The sequence below is a fragment of the Perognathus longimembris genome, chromosome 2 (assembly GCF_023159225.1).
Source record: "Perognathus longimembris pacificus isolate PPM17 chromosome 2, ASM2315922v1, whole genome shotgun sequence".
In the NCBI taxonomy this organism is placed as follows: domain Eukaryota; kingdom Metazoa; phylum Chordata; class Mammalia; order Rodentia; family Heteromyidae; genus Perognathus; species Perognathus longimembris.
Genome location: NC_063162.1, coordinates 1769767 through 1786954, shown reverse-complemented (window position 1 = coordinate 1786954; position 17188 = coordinate 1769767). Strand labels below are relative to the sequence as shown.

The window sequence follows — 17188 nt, the reverse complement described above, 5'->3', positions numbered from 1 at the left end:
ACAGCACCCAGCACCTCCTACAGCACCTCCTACAGCACCCAGCACCTCCTACAGCACCCAGCACCTCCTACAGCACCCAGCACCTCCTACAGCACCCAGCACCTCCTACAGCACCAGCACCTCCTACAGCACCCAGCACCTCCTACAGCACCCAGCACCTCCTACAGCACCAGCACCTCCTACAGCACCCAGCACCTCCTACAGCACCCAGCACCTCCTACAGCACCCAGCACCTCCTACAGCACCAGCACCTCCTACAGCACCAGCACCTCCTACAGCACCCAGCACCTCCTACAGCACCAGCACCTCCTACAGCACCCAGCACCTCCTACAGCACCTCCTACAGCACCTCCTACAGCACCCAGCACCTCCTACAGCACCTCCTACAGCACCCAGCACCTCCTACAGCACCAGCACCTCCTACAGCACCCAGCACCTCCTACAGCACCCAGCACCTCCTACAGCACCCAGCAGCTCCTACAGCACCTCCTACAGCACCTCCTACAGCACCCAGCACCTCCTACAGCACCCAGCACCTCCTACAGCACCTCCTACAGCACCTCCTACAGCACCTCCTACAGCACCCAGCACCTCCTACAGCACCTCCTACAGCACCTCCTACAGCACCCAGCACCTCCTACAGCACCCAGCACCTCCTACAGCACCTCCTACAGCACCCAGCACCTCCTACAGCACCAGCACCTCCTACAGCACCCAGCACCTCCTACAGCACCCAGCACCTCCTACAGCACCTCCTACAGCACCCAGCACCTCCTACAGCACCCAGCACCTCCTACAGCACCTCCTACAGCACCCAGCACCTCCTACAGCACCTTCTACAGCACCCAGCACCTCCTACAGCACCTCCTACAGCACCTCCTACAGCACCTCCTACAGCACCCAGCACCTCCTACAGCACCCAGCACCTCCTACAGCACCCAGCACCTCCTACAGCACCTCCTACAGCACCTCCTACAGCACCCAGCACCTCCTACAGCACCTCCTACAGCACCCAGCACCTCCTACAGCACCCAGCACCTCCTACAGCACCCAGCACCTCCTACAGCACCCAGCACCTCCTACAGCACCTCCTACAGCACCCAGCACCTCCTACAGCACCTCCTACAGCACCAGCACCTCCTACAGCACCCAGCACCTCCTACAGCACCAGCACCTCCTACAGCACCCAGCACCTCCTACAGCACCCAGCACCTCCTACAGCACCCAGCACCTCCTACAGCACCAGCACCTCCTACAGCACCCAGCACCTCCTACAGCACCTCCTACAGCACCAGCACCTCCTACAGCACCCAGCACCTCCTACAGCACCAGCACCTCCTACAGCACCCAGCACCTCCTACAGCACCCAGCACCTCCTACAGCACCTCCTACAGCACCCAGCACCTCCTACAGCACCTTCTACAGCACCCAGCACCTCCTACAGCACCTCCTACAGCACCTCCTACAGCACCTCCTACAGCACCCAGCACCTCCTACAGCACCCAGCACCTCCTACAGCACCCAGCACCTCCTACAGCACCCAGCACCTCCTACAGCACCTCCTATAGCACCCAGCACCTCCTACAGCACCCAGCACCTCCTACAACACCCAGCACCTCCTACAGCACCAGCACCTCCTACAGCACCTCCTACAGCACCCAGCACCTCCTACAGCACCTCCTACAGCACCCAGCACCTCCTACAGCACCAGCACCTCCTACAGCACCTCCTACAGCACCCAGCACCTCCTACAGCACCCAGCACCTCCTACAGCACCTCCTACAGCACCCAGCACCTCCTACAGCACCTCCTACAGCACCCAGCACCTCCTACAGCACCCAGTACCTCCTACAGCACCAGCACCTCCTACAGCACCCAGCACCTCCTACAGCACCTCCTACAGCACCAGCACCTCCTACAGCACCCAGCACCTCCTACAGCACCAGCACCTCCTACAGCACCCAGCACCTCCTACAGCACCCAGCACCTCCTACAGCACCAGCACCTCCTACAGCACCCAGCACCTCCTACAGCACCTCCTACAGCACCAGCACCTCCTACAGCACCCAGCACCTCCTACAGCACCAGCACCTCCTACAGCACCCAGCACCTCCTACAGCACCCAGCACCTCCTACAGCACCTCCTACAGCACCAGCACCTCCTACAGCACCCAGCACCTCCTACAGCACCAGCACCTCCTACAGCACCCAGCACCTCCTACAGCACCCAGCACCTCCTACAGCACCCAGCACCTCCTACAGCACCAGCACCTCCTACAGCACCCAGCACCTCCTACAGCACCTCCTACAGCACCCAGCACCTCCTACAGCACCTCCTACAGCACCCAGCACCTCCTACAGCACCCAGTACCTCCTACAGCACCAGCACCTCCTACAGCACCCAGCACCTCCTACAGCACCTCCTACAGCACCAGCACCTCCTACAGCACCCAGCACCTCCTACAGCACCAGCACCTCCTACAGCACCCAGCACCTCCTACAGCACCCAGCACCTCCTACAGCACCAGCACCTCCTACAGCACCCAGCACCTCCTACAGCACCTCCTACAGCACCAGCACCTCCTACAGCACCCAGCACCTCCTACAGCACCAGCACCTCCTACAGCACCCAGCACCTCCTACAGCACCCAGCACCTCCTACAGCACCTCCTACAGCACCCAGCACTTCCTACAGCACCTTCTACAGCACCCAGCACCTCCTACAGCACCTCCTACAGCACCTCCTACAGCACCCAGCACCTCCAAAGCACCCAGCACCTCCTACAGCACCTCCTACAGCACCCAGCACCTCCTACAGCACCCAGCACCTCCTACAGCACCCAGCACCTCCTACAGCACCTCCTACAGCACCCAGCACCTCCTACAGCACCCAGCACCTCCTACAGCACCCAGCACCTCCTACAGCACCTCCTACAGCACCAGCACCTCCTACAGCACCCAGCACCTCCTACAGCACCTCCTACAGCACCAGCACCTCCTACAGCACCCAGCACCTCCTACAGCACCCAGCACCTCCTACAGCACCTCCTACAGCACCCAGCACCTCCTACAGCACCAGCACCTCCTACAGCACCCAGCATCTCCTACAGCACCCAGCACCTCCTACAGCACCAGCACCTCCTACAGCACCTCCTACAGCACCCAGCACCTCCTACAGCACCCCGCACCTCCTACAGCATCCAGCACCTCCCGCGTCACCTCAGCATGGCAGAACCCAGCACGCAGGAATTGGACCACAGACTCAGCTCACCCCTTCAGGACGGATGTCTCTGCCTGGCTGAGCCCTCTCGGCCCCTCTTCAGGCTCTGCTGGACAGTGCTTACTCGCTGCCCACTTTAGCATCTCTGCCCAGGTCCTGGGAGCAGTTCTCCCATGAGCATCGGGAAGTATTCCTTGCGTCTGAACAGACATGAGAGTCAGGCCTTCAGGGAGCTCCTGGTGTCTGCAGAGGCTGGCAAACTTACTAGGTTTCAGTGACTATTATGCCAAAGAAACACACTCAAGGAGTAGGGTCTGGGCGGTCCCCCAGCCCCTTCATCTCAGTGAAGTCTAAATTATGCTGGTGCTCACTGGCCAACGCGGGGCTCTGTGAGCAGGACAGCCTGCGCCAGTCAAGGCGAAGTCCAGGGCATCCACAGGTTGTCTGCCAACGAGGCAACTTGGACACTCGGGGTGACGTGGTGTGGCGCTTCTCTCTGGCCTTGTGGAGGTTCTAAGTCTCAGGTTTGCATTTGCTGAGGCGGCATTGTGCGGCCCACCCCCTCCTCCTCCATGGGGGGTCCACAGAGACCGGCTGGACTCAGCGGCCACTCCCAAAGCCACGCCACGGACACAGAGACACGGCGCTCAGCAGGAGTCGGCCCGACGCTGGCCGCACCTCCGGAGCCGGCCTGCCCGCCACTGGCTCCACACACTTCCCCTAAGGTCTGAAACCCAGCAGACTCAAGATGGCCGGTGACTCCGCTACCCACCACCTGGGCGTTCTGTGTAAGGTGTGTGTTGAGAAAACAGGGCATCCCCGCCCGCTGGAGGCAAGGAGAGCCTGCTCCACTGGAAGAGTGCTTTCCAGCCCCTCCCATGGAACGGGCAGGGAGCCAAAGGTCGCGGGGGACCTCCCTCATCACCAAGGAGGGGAAGGAAGCGGCTGCAGCTCTGGATCAGAGCCGGCCCGGTGCCCTGGGCCTCCAGCACTGAGCCCCATCCTCACTGAACGCGGTGTGTTATCAGAGTGTCCCCAGCCAGCACACCCGAGGCTTGGTCCTTTCCAGTAAGAGCCACTAGAAAATTCCACAGGCATTCAGCACGTATCCACCGTACTTCCTGCCCAGGTCAGCACAGGGACCTCTCGAAGGACTCCCCGCTGTCTCCCTTGCCTCCTTATCTCGAGTGACACACAGAGACAGGCGGACTCGACTGTCAGGGAGGAGCTCAGGAAGCGAGGAGGCTGGTGCCTCGCTCTGAGACCCTGGAAGCTGCTCGCCACGCTCCACGCAGAGCACGGCCCCCGGGGGAGCCCAGGCAGGTGGATTGTGTGTGGGGAGGGCTCCCCCAAGGCCGAGCCGGTCCCCCGGGGCCACCTGATCCCCCTACCCATCTAGGGGCGCTCCAGCACTTGGGACGCAGAGGCCCCTGAGAGCCCCCCAGCCACCTGGCCCCACAGTGATTCAGAGGCCGGGTACACACTGTCTCCAGCAGACAATGCCCGGGAAAGTGACCCATTCACGAGTCACAGCTGTGTTTACCCACAGGAGGATTTTATATCCTACTTAGTCCAATGAATGCCATTATAAACTCACATTTGTCCTGAATGCAAATGACTAACACGTCTGCAGAGCAATGGAAGCTGAGCGGGCCCCCACCATCGCTTGTTCCCGGCTGGGGATGAGGGCGTGTGGAGCCAAGTGCCTGCACCTGGACGCCGCTGTGAGCCCAGCTCGCGGCCCACGGGGGCTGGGCCCCGCCGCTCGCTGCGCCTCAGATCTGGGCTGCGATTCCCACTCCCCACCCTCCTTGACTCCAGGGTGGACGCTGGTCGGTGACTCATTCCCCTGGGAAGTGGGCATCCAGAGTGCTGTGGGCGGAAGGAGGCCTCCCCGCAGGGTCAGACCCTGCCCCCAGACCTAGCAGGGATGGCGTCGCTTGTCAGGACTTGCGACGCAATTCACCTGCAGCATCCGGAGGGCCCCGTACCATCACAGGGACCCTCCCAAGCGCACGCGGGAGGAGGGAGGGCTGCGGTGAGAGAAGCTGCGAGCGGCTACCCCGCTGCTTGGAAGGTGGGAGTTGGGCCTTGGGCCAAGGCAGGCACCTGCAGTAGCTGGAAGAGGCCAGGAAGGGTAACCTCCAGGCAAAGCCCACGCTAGGAGCCCCACGCTGGAGTCCGCCCTCCGGGACTGTGCAGCAGCCCACCTGTCTTGCTTAGGTAATTTGTGACAGAGACAAAGGGTCCCCAAGGTTCACAGCAGGTCCTGCAGGACTTGGGAAGATGCAAGGAAGCTCCTTGCTGCCATTTCCCCTCCTTCCCAGCCAAGAGAATGTCCTCTCCTCGCGTCCACTGCAGCCCCCTGTCCTCACACGCTGGGAAGCGGTGGCAGGACACAGGCATGAGGCGGAGGGTGGGGTACGAAGGCCTGGCGCTCCCCGCCTCCTCTCCCTCTACCCAGAGTCCGAGCCGGGTCGCCCAGGACCCATTGCTTCTGATGTTTCTCAGCAGACTGTACCAACCCCCCCACCCCCCCACCCCCCGCCCAGTATAGGGACAGGAACACAGCTCTGTGGAGGGAGAAGGCAGGGCTACAACAAAGCAGAGGTCCACCGGCTAGCCGTCAGAAACTTCCTCATCCCCAGCACGGCTGGGCTTCGCTGCTGCGGCTGCACTCGGAGAGAGAACGGTGCCCAGTAGGCACGAAGAACGTGGAAGAGCCGGGAGAGGATGCTCGGAACTCTGAGAGCTCCTAACGTCCCCAGGAGACAACAGGGATGCTATGATGGGAGTTACATCGTGCGTAATGGATGGGCTTGGGGTGAAGCCTGGCGCTTCTCATTTCACTTTAGCTCAACAGCACTTACTGTCAACTCACAGCAAGGCGAGAGGGCCGTAAAAAATCTGGATGCATTGCAAGGTAATTAGAAAATAATTCAGGCTTTCACTTGAACCCTTCAGCAATGCTAAGAGAATGAAAAAGCAGCCTCCCCTCCCTCCTCATCTGCTGAGTGATGAATAGCTTGGTGCTTTGGGAGGTTTTGTATACAGGACCTCATAAACTGCCTAATGCTATGAGCCACTGGGTAGTTGTGTGGCTTAGAACACACACACACACACACACACACACACACAACAGCAGTTAGATGAGCTGCCATCTTACAACATCTATTTCCTTCGTTTGCCTCTTGAAAACTAATGGGGATCAACCAGGATGCTTAATTGTGGCATCTCACGCAGGGATGGGCATTAGCAAGCTGTGTTCTAGAAGGGCTGTGAGAGGAGCAAAACATAATTGCCTACCGAGACAAGCTCCCCAGAGCCCAATCGATAACGAGGGCCAGGTCACGGGATAAGCTGAGCTGAAGGACGGCCAGGCGTCCTGGAGCCACGCCCCTGACTTGGAGGGCTGGCGGCATCAGCTCGGCCTCCTTATCAGTCACTAATCCTCCAGAAGCACCTTCTGCCCTAATTACTTGGCTATAAAAGTTCTTTGGCTGGATCTCAGGAAATTATTAGTTATGCTCTTAAAGTCAGACCCGCTCTATCCTGGCAACTAAAAAAAACAAAAACAAAAAAAACTTGAGGTCATTTGCATATATTTAGGAATCACAGAAAGACCCCGCCTTTTCTCCGGTTTCATGAAAGTAAAGTTGTCTTGTAATTAGGTGCATTTAAAAATGACACGTGTGTAATTAATTCCGCCATACTACAGTTGGTAGGAGACAGGACATCACAATGTGTTAAAATGAGGTCAATCAGGCACTTCCGGTGGTGTTTCCTACGCTCGAGGCTCAATTCTTGGCATTATCAAGGGCGAAGATTTACATTGTCAAGGAGGAGACGGGACCTTGATGGCAGGCTTGGGGTCCGGCCGCCTGGGCTGTACCCCCCCTACCCCACCCCCCGCAGCCCCCAGGCTCGGAGAGCAGACGGCAGGCCCTGGGGGCAGGGAGCCCCCTCCCTGCTTCACTTCAGACCCGGCCCAATTTCATCCGAATGATAGAAACACGAGAGCAACTGTGCATCTGACCCTTAATACGTCCAATTTTTTTCTTATACCTACTAATTTTTTGAGAAATAAAAAAAGTGGCACATGCTTATCTGGAAGAATACAAGTTAAACAATGGAGCAAGGGATTGGCCTGCATTATTTGCCTTTTATCAAGCAAATAAAATCATTGTCAGTGTAACTGGACTTCAATGTTTCTTGAGGGGACGTTGGTATTTTTTTTTTGCTAGTATCAAGATTTGAACTCAGGCCCTTGACTCTCCTGGCTTGCTTGCATGGCTGGCACCGTACCACTTGAGCCACGACTACCGCCCAGCTTTTTGGAGATGGCATCTCCTAAATTTTTCTGCCCTGGCTGGTTTCGACTGACGATGCCCTAAGTCTCCGTTTCGAGCCTGAGTCTCTGCACCTCGATCCCAGAGCCTTCCGGGGCTTGTTCCCACAGGGGCTGCTAGCGCGCACGGAGGGGGCAGCGTGGCCCTTTCCATCCCGGGTGCCACTTCATCAAAGGAGGAAACGACATCAGCGACTCCAGACCCTACTGTCTCTGCGCACGGGGACCGAGTACAGATTTCACAGCTCCACGCGCACCTGAGACATTTTCCTTCCAGCAGTATCGGTTGACCCAAGCACTTTAGAGAACGTTCTCATTATCTTAAGTGAAACAGACATATTGAACTTGTCATCCTTCAATCTCGAAAGACTAGCGGCAGCTTTACCACCGCAGCCAGTTCCAGGTCTCTGCGCACGGTTACAAGTGCCAAGGAAACTCTAATAACACCGCATCGTAACGGCCGCAGGGCGATGGCTGATGCTATCCGGTGCTAGCCTTGCAGAATGTGAAATCAAAGACCCCATTACAAATGCCAGGAAACACCCCATAAAAATGAACTAGGACGCTTTGGAAGGGTCGAGCTGACACGTCCACCGCCGGCCTTCCGGCCGGCCGACCCGGCTCACAGCGCAGACGGCCGCTGGTCCCTCACGTCTGCGTGGCTCGATGCCATTTCAATCTCCACCCTCCAAGAGCCGGGCTTCCCCACGAAGCAGCTCATAAAAAATGAACCAGCTCCCATCGGAAAGGAGCCTTTCCGCAAACGCCCAGCTCCCCCTGACACGGACGGATGTACACGGGGCCCGTCAGGAAGAAGCAGCTGTCTCCACCCAGCTCCGCGTCCCTCTGCTCGAAGACCCTCGCCCCTCCCGCACCGGCTTCCGCTCCAACACAGCGACGGGCCCGTGCGGTCCGGGGCTGGAGAGGGCTGAGAGGGAGAGGAGGATGCCCTCCCCCTCCTGCCCACCTGCTGCCCCCACTGGAGACCAGCTGGCATCTGGAATAGGTGCCAGGAGGGTACAGGCACGTGGTCTGTGCCAGGGGCCTCTTTCTGGCCCCGAGCCTACCGCGCGGGAGGGACGGGGTTGGGGTGCAAAGTGCTACAGATCTTAGCGACTGTGAACACAATCCGCAATCCATTTCTGGTAGAAGTGGGGAAAGCGCTCTCTTCCCTCTAGACACAGAACAAGAACACATAGAGCCGAGTGCCCCGGCGCCCTCATTACTTGCTGAGGCCTCCAGCTTGCGCTTGTGGGGCGGGTCCTCGATGATCCTCTTGAGGTCTCCCCGGTTCTTCAGGTCCACAGGCTTCTCCCAGACAGACAGCTGCATGCTGGGGTTGAAGAAGAACACCCGGTCGTCGCCAGTCCAGACCACGCACCTGTCGGGGTAGAGAACCCACTTTAGTCGCCCCCGAAGACACTTGCTTTAAAACCATCCGGGCACGTGCCTCGCTGGGCATGTCCTCCGGGACGGAACTTTCCAGGCTGTGAAGGGCATTATGCAAAGCACGAGCAATTGTGGTGAGCGGCCATTCTCACCCTGCCTCTCACTTGATCGGCAGGTGGGCACCCCGCAGTCTGCTCTTTAGCAGTAAGGACCCCAAAGCTCACAGAAGCTGAGCTGGTCAACAAGGCCACCCAGGGTGATGCTCTTCCGGGCACAGACGTCCGTGCGATGAACATTTAGCTGAGAGCCAGGCATTCTGGGACATCTCTCGCCCCAGTGGGAAATCCCAGAGCATCCCCTGTTGGCTGCAACTCCGTCTGTCCAGTAAGGACTCGGGAGCTGGTTGTGGAGTCTAAGGTCCCCCCAGGAGAGTCAGGCAGCTTCCTGGGGGTCCAGACACAGCAGACAGATGGGGACCACAGTCCTGGGGGGGAGGGGGTCACCTGAGACCCAGGCAAGGCACCCAGCCTGCGAGCCTCTGTCAGAGCTGACCAAGCGCTGCCTCTTCTTGAGGGTCTGGAGGGGGAGGGCCCTGGGCTAGGGGTCGGGCCTTGGCAACCGGAGTAGAAGGTGGGCTTTGCCTCTTTCTTCCCAATGCCTTGGGGAGCGGATCCATGGCCACGTCTCCATCTGTAGGGGCCGCTGGACCCGTCCCTCCCATCTTAACTCGAATCCCTAGTCTTCTCTTTGTTTTCCCGCTTGGTGCCAGGATCTCATTTCCGCGGTGGCCACTGTTGGGCTCTTCTCTACAGAGGGGCACTTCAGCTGGCAGGGATGCCCACCCCGAGACCCCTGGGTGTTGACTGTTCTGGGCTACCTCCTCTGGGTTCCCGCAGGACCCCATCTATCTGAAGAGGGTAAAATGGTGGACACATGATGTATGTCATGGACTAAAGCCTGCCAGGTTCCCGTGGAGATCCCCACTCTCCCTGAGCTCCTGCCTGGTCCCCTTGCTTCCTCTTCCTTTGGAGCGCTCCAACAAACTCATAGGGATCTGCACCTCTGTCTCAAGTGCTGGGGTGGGGGGGACTCAACTTCTCTCATGACAAGCTCCCAGGGGTGGGAGGATTAGTGAGTGTTCCTGAGATGAGATGCAGCTACAGGACGAGGAGCAAACGTCTATCTTCCCCAACACGTGTGCTGTGTTTTCAGACACAAGACCTAAGCCATCCCAGCAGGGCCTGCCTTGTCAGGACGAAGGTAATCATGGGAAATGGTCACCGAGTACCGTCCGGTGAGTGCGATCTGCTGACTTGAGGATGCACATGTTTAATTTATGCCCTTGGCAGTCAGAAGTTCCATGTGAGCGTAATTAAGAAGCTGGAGGCCTGTGGCCCAAAGATGCTGAGGGAAGCAGAAGCTGTTCCAGGTCGCCCCTGGGGGCGGAGCGCGCACGCTCAGCCTAAGCTGGCCCTGGTCCCCCCACTGGGCGCGGCAGGCTTGGCGAGCTCGGGCGCTGCGGCAGCTCTGCACCTCACTAGCTGCCCGGACTGCACGCGGACACACGGGGTTCCGGGAAGCTCTCGGGACGGGAGGAGGAGGGGGCTGGGGGCAGGAAGCGGAGGACCGGGGAGCAGGAAGGGGAGGACTGGGGGAGCAGGAAGCGGAGGACCAGGGAGCAGGAAGCGGAGGACCGGGGAGCAGGAAGGGGAGGACCAGGGAGCAGGAAGCGGAGGATTGGGGAGCAGGAAGCGGAGGACCGGGGAGCAGGAAGGGGAGGACTGGGGGAGCAGGAAGCGGAGGACCGGGGAGCAGGAAGCGGAGGACCGGGGAACAGGAAGCGGAGGACCGGGGGAGCAGGAAGGGGAGGACCAGGGAACAGGAAGCGGAGGACCGGGGGAGCAGGAAGCGGAGGACCAGGGAACAGGAAGGGGAGGACCAGGGAACAGGAAGCGGAGGACCGGGGGAGCAGGAAGGGGAGGACCAGGGAACAGGAAGCGGAGGACTGAGGGAACAGGAAGCAGAGGACCAGGGAGCAGGAAGCGGAGGACTGAAGGAACAGGAAGCAGAGGACCAGGGAACAGGAAGCGGAGGACTGAGGGAACAGGAAGCAGAGGACCAGGGAGCAGGAAGCGGAGGACTGAAGGAACAGGAAGCAGAGGACCAGGGAACAGGAAGCGGAGGACCAGGGAACAGGAAGCGGAGGACCAGGGAACAGGAAGCGGAGGACTGAGGGAACAGGAAGCGGAGGACCAGGGAACAGGAAGCGGAGGACCAGGGAACAGGAAGCGGAGGACTGAGGGAACAGGAAGTGGAGGACTGGGGAACAGGAAGCAGAGGACTGGGGAACAGGAAGCGGAGGACTGGGGAACAGGAAGCGGAGGATTGGGGAGCAGGAAGCAGAGGACTGGGGAGCAGGAAGCGGAGGACTGAGGAGCAGGAAGCGGAGGACGGGGAACAGGAAGCGGAGGACTGGGGAACAGGAAGTGGAGGATTGGGGAGCAGGAAGCGGAGGACCAGGGAACAGGAAGCGGAGGACCAGGGAACAGGAAGCGGAGGACTGAGGGAACAGGAAGTGGAGGACTGGGGAACAGGAAGCAGAGGACTGGGGAACAGGAAGCGGAGGATTGGAGAGCAGGAAGCGGAGGACTGGGGAGCAGGAAGCGGAGGACTGAGGAGCAGGAAGCGGAGGACTGGGGAGCAGGAAGCGGAGGACTGGGGAATAGGAAGTGGAGGATTGGGGAGCAGGAAGCGGAGGACCGGGGAACAGGAAGCAGAGGACTGGGGAACAGGAAGCGGAGGATTGGGGAGCAGGAAGCGGAGGACTGAGGAGCAGGAAGTGGAGGACTGGGGAACAGGAAGCAGAGGACTGGGGAACAGGAAGCGGAGGATTGGAGAGCAGGAAGCGGAGGACTGGGGAGCAGGAAGCGGAGGACTGAGGATCAGGAAGCGGAGGACGGGGGAACAGGAAGCAGAGGACTGGGGAACAGGAAGTGGAGGATTGGGGAGCAGGAAGCGGAGGACCGGGGAACAGGAAGCAGAGGACCAGGGAACAGGAAGCGGAGGACTGAGGGAACAGAAAGCAGAGGACTGGGGAGCAGGAAGCGGAGGACCGGGGAACAGGAAGCGGAGGATTGGGGAGCAGGAAGCGGAGGACCGGGGAGCAGGAAGCGGAGGACCGAGGAGCAGGAAGCGGAGGACGGGGCGCAGGAAGTGGAGGACCGGGGAGCAGGAAGCGGAGGACCAGGGCGCAGGAAGCGGAGGACCGAGGAGCAGGAAGCGGAGGACCGGGGAACAGGAAGCGGAGGACCGGGGAACAGGAAGCGGAGGACTGGGGAGCAGGAAGCGGAGGACCGGGGAGCAGGAAGCGGAGGACCGAGGAGCAGGAAGCGGAGGACCGGGGAGCAGGAAGCGGAGGACAGGAGAGTGGAGACACCCGCGGCTCTGGCTTGTGGCGGGCCAGGCTCCCACGGTGCGCAGTGAGCGTCTGTCCAGGAGCGATGACCGCGCCCCGCGGCTGCCCGGCAGCCTCTCCCGGCTCGCGACGGCTGTGTGGGTGCAGGTGCTCTAGTAAGGTGGGCAGCGGGGTGTTAGGAACCCCACGGAAGGCTCTCCTAGACGGAAGAGTGTGCGGCAGATGCTGGCTCGGGGTGCAGCCCCTTTGAAGGAGGGTCCCCGTAAACCCTGGCTTCCAGACAGGGCCATGGGGGCACCGCAATCCCTCCGGGAGACCCAGGGGATGGTTCCAAAGGCCCTGACCCCCCCCCCCCCCCGGATCCTGAACACTGCTGCTCCCTAAGAAAGAAGCTTCACCGGCTGCGATGCAGCTCAGTGGCAAAGCGCTTGCCTAGCAAGTGCAAGTCCTAGATGGGATCCTGGGCACCGAAAAGAAAAGACAAAAGAATATCACAGTTAAATAAAAAGAAAGAAAGACACAAAGACGCCTGACGCCTGGGCATTTAAATTCATTTGGCTAAATTCTCGCGGGTCCTCCGTCAGCGTCTGTTGTAAATTCGGCGCTTGGGGAGCCCCCCCCCTCCCTAATTCTACGTCCGTGGGTACAGGGATTCTCACAGCCCCTGGCACTCGCCATTGGAAAGCTGAGCAAACATCGCCAAGGCCCAACTTCTCAACCCAGGGAGGAGTGTAGCTAATTAGGAGCTTAATCGGGCATGAGTACCGGAGAGGGGGGATGTGAGCTAGCACGGTGCACATTTCCATCCAGGCTACATCCAGGGGAGGCGTGTGGAATTAAACCACAGGGCCCGTGGCAGGTAAATAAATGTGGCTCCCAGGAGAAATCTGCCCATCTACTTGTTACGGTTGGTTTCAACTAGACGGAGCCAGCTATAACATGCAAAATTAATTTTATGTATCATTTTATGCCTGTTTTAAGTAACACAGATAGTTTCCTTTTTTAATCATGCCACATAACTCCTGGATGGCCGCCATGTCCCTCTTCTCTCTAAATGTCCCCATATCCCCGAGGAGGTAATTAGTTCGTCAGAGTTATTTAAGTCTGCTACAGGATATCCACTCTGGGCTGCCCTAATACAGGAAGACATGGGTTGTAGCAAATGAGAATGGCATCCGTTACTGCATTGGTAGAAAAGGGCGTCACAGTCACCCTTCAAGCACAGATTCCCCGTCCCTGAGCTCTGAAGGATGGAAAAGAATGCGTGCCTCTCAAGATTCAGCTCAGCTCACGGGGAGCAAGAGTTCCTGCCAGGCCCCTCCTGGCCCCCACTGCGCGTGCTCCGTCCTAGGAGTTCCCATCTTCCCCGTGAAGCCTGGTGCTCCCTGGGTCTCCTCCACAGCCAGGCAACAGCCCTGTGCCATTGGCTGCTTTTCCCTACCCGGGGCTTGGTCTCCAGAAGGCGCTGACCTGGGCGGAGCTGAGGGTCCTGTCCAGTCCACATGGCCAGCAGGCCAAGGAGACCTTGGAGCTGACGGACACCATCAGAAGTTAGGCCGCTGCCCCCTCCATCCTCCCCGGAGCCCCAGCTCTCAGCAAACCCTGGGCTTGGTGCATCACCACCTTGACTTTCCCTCACCCTGACTCGCCATGCCTCTACGTTTTCATTCCCACAGCTTTTCCTTCCCCTCACTCAGTCTCGGGCAGGCAGAAGGACCGGCGAACTGCCGGCGGCCAGTGGTCTTCTAGGCCTTGCGGGGTTTGGCGATTGGAGCAGCTTCCCGGAGACTACAAAAGGGAGAGACGGGAGCACGCTCCTCTCCATCCGCCCTCGCTGCCCCCTCCAGAGGCCTCCTAGAAGCCGTGGCCTCCTCCTCCCCTGCCCGCCGCCATAACTAAGCACGCTGACATTTAATCCAGCATCCGTCTCCCCTCTCTGGCAGTAATGCCCCTCCTGTCCCTTCCCTGACATAATAAAAGACTCAATTATGCAAAGGGGACAAAGTGACATTTGGTTTCCCTTCGGTGGTGTGTACTTAGAGAAGAGTGATGGGAAGTGGTCGCCGAGCCAGGCACGCACCATCACGCGCCAGATTCCACGGTGAGGAACACGGACGTGTGCTCGTAGGACGGGCCGCGCCTCTCCTAACAGCCTGGGGACTCGGCCTCCCGGTGGTTCTGCACCTCTCCTGTGCCAGGCCTGCCTACCTGCCCCTCCCCTCCCCCATGGCAGAAATAGGAAATGAGTCCTGGCCTCTTGATAGGACGCCGGGCATCCACACCTCAGGAGCACACACGGCTCTCCTGCCCGTCCACCCCTCTGCTTCCGGGCGCGAGGGGCCCCGCGGGGGGAACTGCCTCCCGCGGCTGCGTGCCCCTGGCTCCCGAGAGCAGGCGGCTCTCTCCCCATCGCCTCCTGAGGAGTTCGGGGCTGGGCGGCCCCTCGATGGCTAACGGCAGACTCCCGTCCCCCGATCTGGAGTTTTAGAAGATGGGGCAGTAACGCCACTGCTCAACACACATTTAAAAAAGTTCCGTGGAAACAGTGTGCCACTTGTAAATTCATAGTCTTCTAAAATCATCTCAGATGCTTATTAGCCACTGATGTTGGCATTTTTTTTTTTGTCAAATAAGCCGAAAGGTCATAGATTGTACACTTTGTGTAACAATTACTTGTGAAATTTCCCTGTGTCATCAACAATTCCAAGAAAATCATTGTAATTACTTCCTAACAAGATAGCGGTCAATCCTTCCAAGGTATCGAATGCCAAGTGAGAGAGAGAAGAGGCGGACACAGAAAGTCCTCGAGAGAGAGACGCAGTGACGGCCTGGTGCCCGCCGGAGCCGAGAGCAGATCAGAGGAGGAGACTGAGATCCGCCGCGGCTCTGGTCGGAGCACAAGCTCAGCCTGGTCCCCGAAGGGCGGAGGGCGAGGCCTCGCGCGGCACGGACGTCAGCGTGGACGCCGCCCTTGCGGCTCTCGTCTGGAAAGGTGACACTGCAATCCTGGTGTCCTGGAGCCCATCCGCGGGAACTAGGATGGCAGTGTTTTGAAATTGCCGAGGTGGCTGGACTCGGAAGCCGTTGCCCCTGGTGAGCGCCGCGCATGGGGGGGCGGGCGCCTCCTCCTTTCCCGGCACCGCGGGGGAGGAGGCTGGGCGTCTGGTCCTCCCTCTTGGCAAGGAGAGGCCGGTGGGGGCGGCTGAGGGCGTGCAGTTGCACTTGGCGTGGGGGCGGACTTCCAGGCCCCCGGTCGGGGTGCAGCGGACTGAGGAATGGGGGAGCCATGCCTTCTCCTCTCTCACTCCTGAGCCCACGGCCCCAGCATGCCCACTCCCTGGGGTGTTTTCCATAGCAGATGGGAATCAGGAAACCACTAGGTGTGTTCACCTCCCCAAGGGTGTGTGTTTGCTTCGGCTGCAGATTGAGAGTCTTATTCACCCTGCTGTCTTCTCAAACATCCCATTTTCCAGCTCCAATTTGATTAGCAATGTAGCTCCAATGAAACGTTAACCAACAGTAAAAACAATTTGACTTGTTTTATAAGCTTTGACTAGTTTCCAAGATTTCCCACCTCCTTGTTGTAATTCCAGCTGTGCCCAGCCAGTTTTGTGAGTTGACAGTGTTCCATTCTGAGTCTGTGTTAGCGCCACCTACGTAGAACCTTCTAGCAGCCAAGTTTCTATAGAAGAACTCTGCCTGTGGCCTCAGTTCTGCCAGCAGACAGTGCTCTCTTGGATCTGCCTGAGCAGACCCCCTGGATCCTCCCCGTGGCCCTGCCAAGCGGGGCCAGGAGACCAGGGGAGGGTCCCTACATAGCCGGGGGCCATTCGAGATGGGCCACGGAGAGGGGACGGAAGGTGGGGCTGCTCCTGGGGGTTCCCCGAGCACCGGCCTGGGGGGCCGTGAGAAGCTGAGCAAGCCAGAGAGACCGTCACAACTGCCACAGCGGTGGAGCTGTGCTCCGGGGCCAGAGGCGTGTCAGGGGAGTCCACACGTGCAGGCTGAGATTCTGGAGGAGGGCAGGAAAGGCAGGATCCAGCAGGTCCCCCGTACTCTGCAGGGCACAGGGCCCCCAGCCTTCAGGTGGGATTGCAGATGCCCCTCTGCAGTCTGGTGGGGGACGACCTCCGGCATGCATATCCTTAACTGCAGGGCTGCTCACCCAAACTGGGCACCGTGGCTCAAGTAGAACTGAGGTTACAAGCACACGACATGAAGAACTCAAGGGCAACCTTAGGAGCCCCCTCATCTCCTCTGCGATGCTGCACAGGTCCCAGCTAGGAGATCTGGTTCTCACTCTGAAGTGCTCTTACAGAATGGAGCTCTTCTGCACACGGGCAGGCACTGGACACTCTCCTGCGGCAGGAGAGCCCGAGCCACGGGCCAGCAGGACCCTGCCAGAGACTCCCTTCCTCCACCGGGCCTGTGAGTCAGGGAGAAGAGGACTGGGAGCAGCGTCCTGCACCCTGAGGCACCTTGGCAACGCGGCCCCCTCCCTTCCACTCCCAGCCTGTCCCCACGGCGGCCCGCCTCAGCCCCTCCCCTAGGCACTGGCCCGTCTCAGCCAGTCTCCTGGCCACATCACCATCCATCCTGAGAGTGTTCTACCCCGAGAAGCCCACGCCAGGTGCACACGGCCTTGCCCCGAACAATCCCTCTCCCCACACGATGAGTGGCCGCAGAGTCCTTTCCTGAGTCCTACCAGTCATTCTAGAGAAGGGTCGGGGAAGCTGAGGGGGGGCAGTGAGGGCCCTGGGGGGGAAGAAGGGGGCTCAGCACGCAGATGGCCTCCCGGGACCCCAGTGAGGTGGCA

General features: G+C 59.6%; 1 protein-coding gene across 1 annotated transcript in view; it reads right to left on the bottom strand.

Moving 5' to 3' along the window:
* The window catches only part of Tcerg1l (transcription elongation regulator 1 like), a 158566-nt gene that overhangs the window by 43285 nt on the left and 98093 nt on the right, over window positions 1-17188 (bottom strand). The window contains exon 7 of the mRNA XM_048334804.1: window positions 8795-8949. Within this exon, the coding sequence (XP_048190761.1) occupies window positions 8795-8949 (155 nt within the window). The remainder of the gene's footprint in view (window positions 1-8794; window positions 8950-17188) is intronic.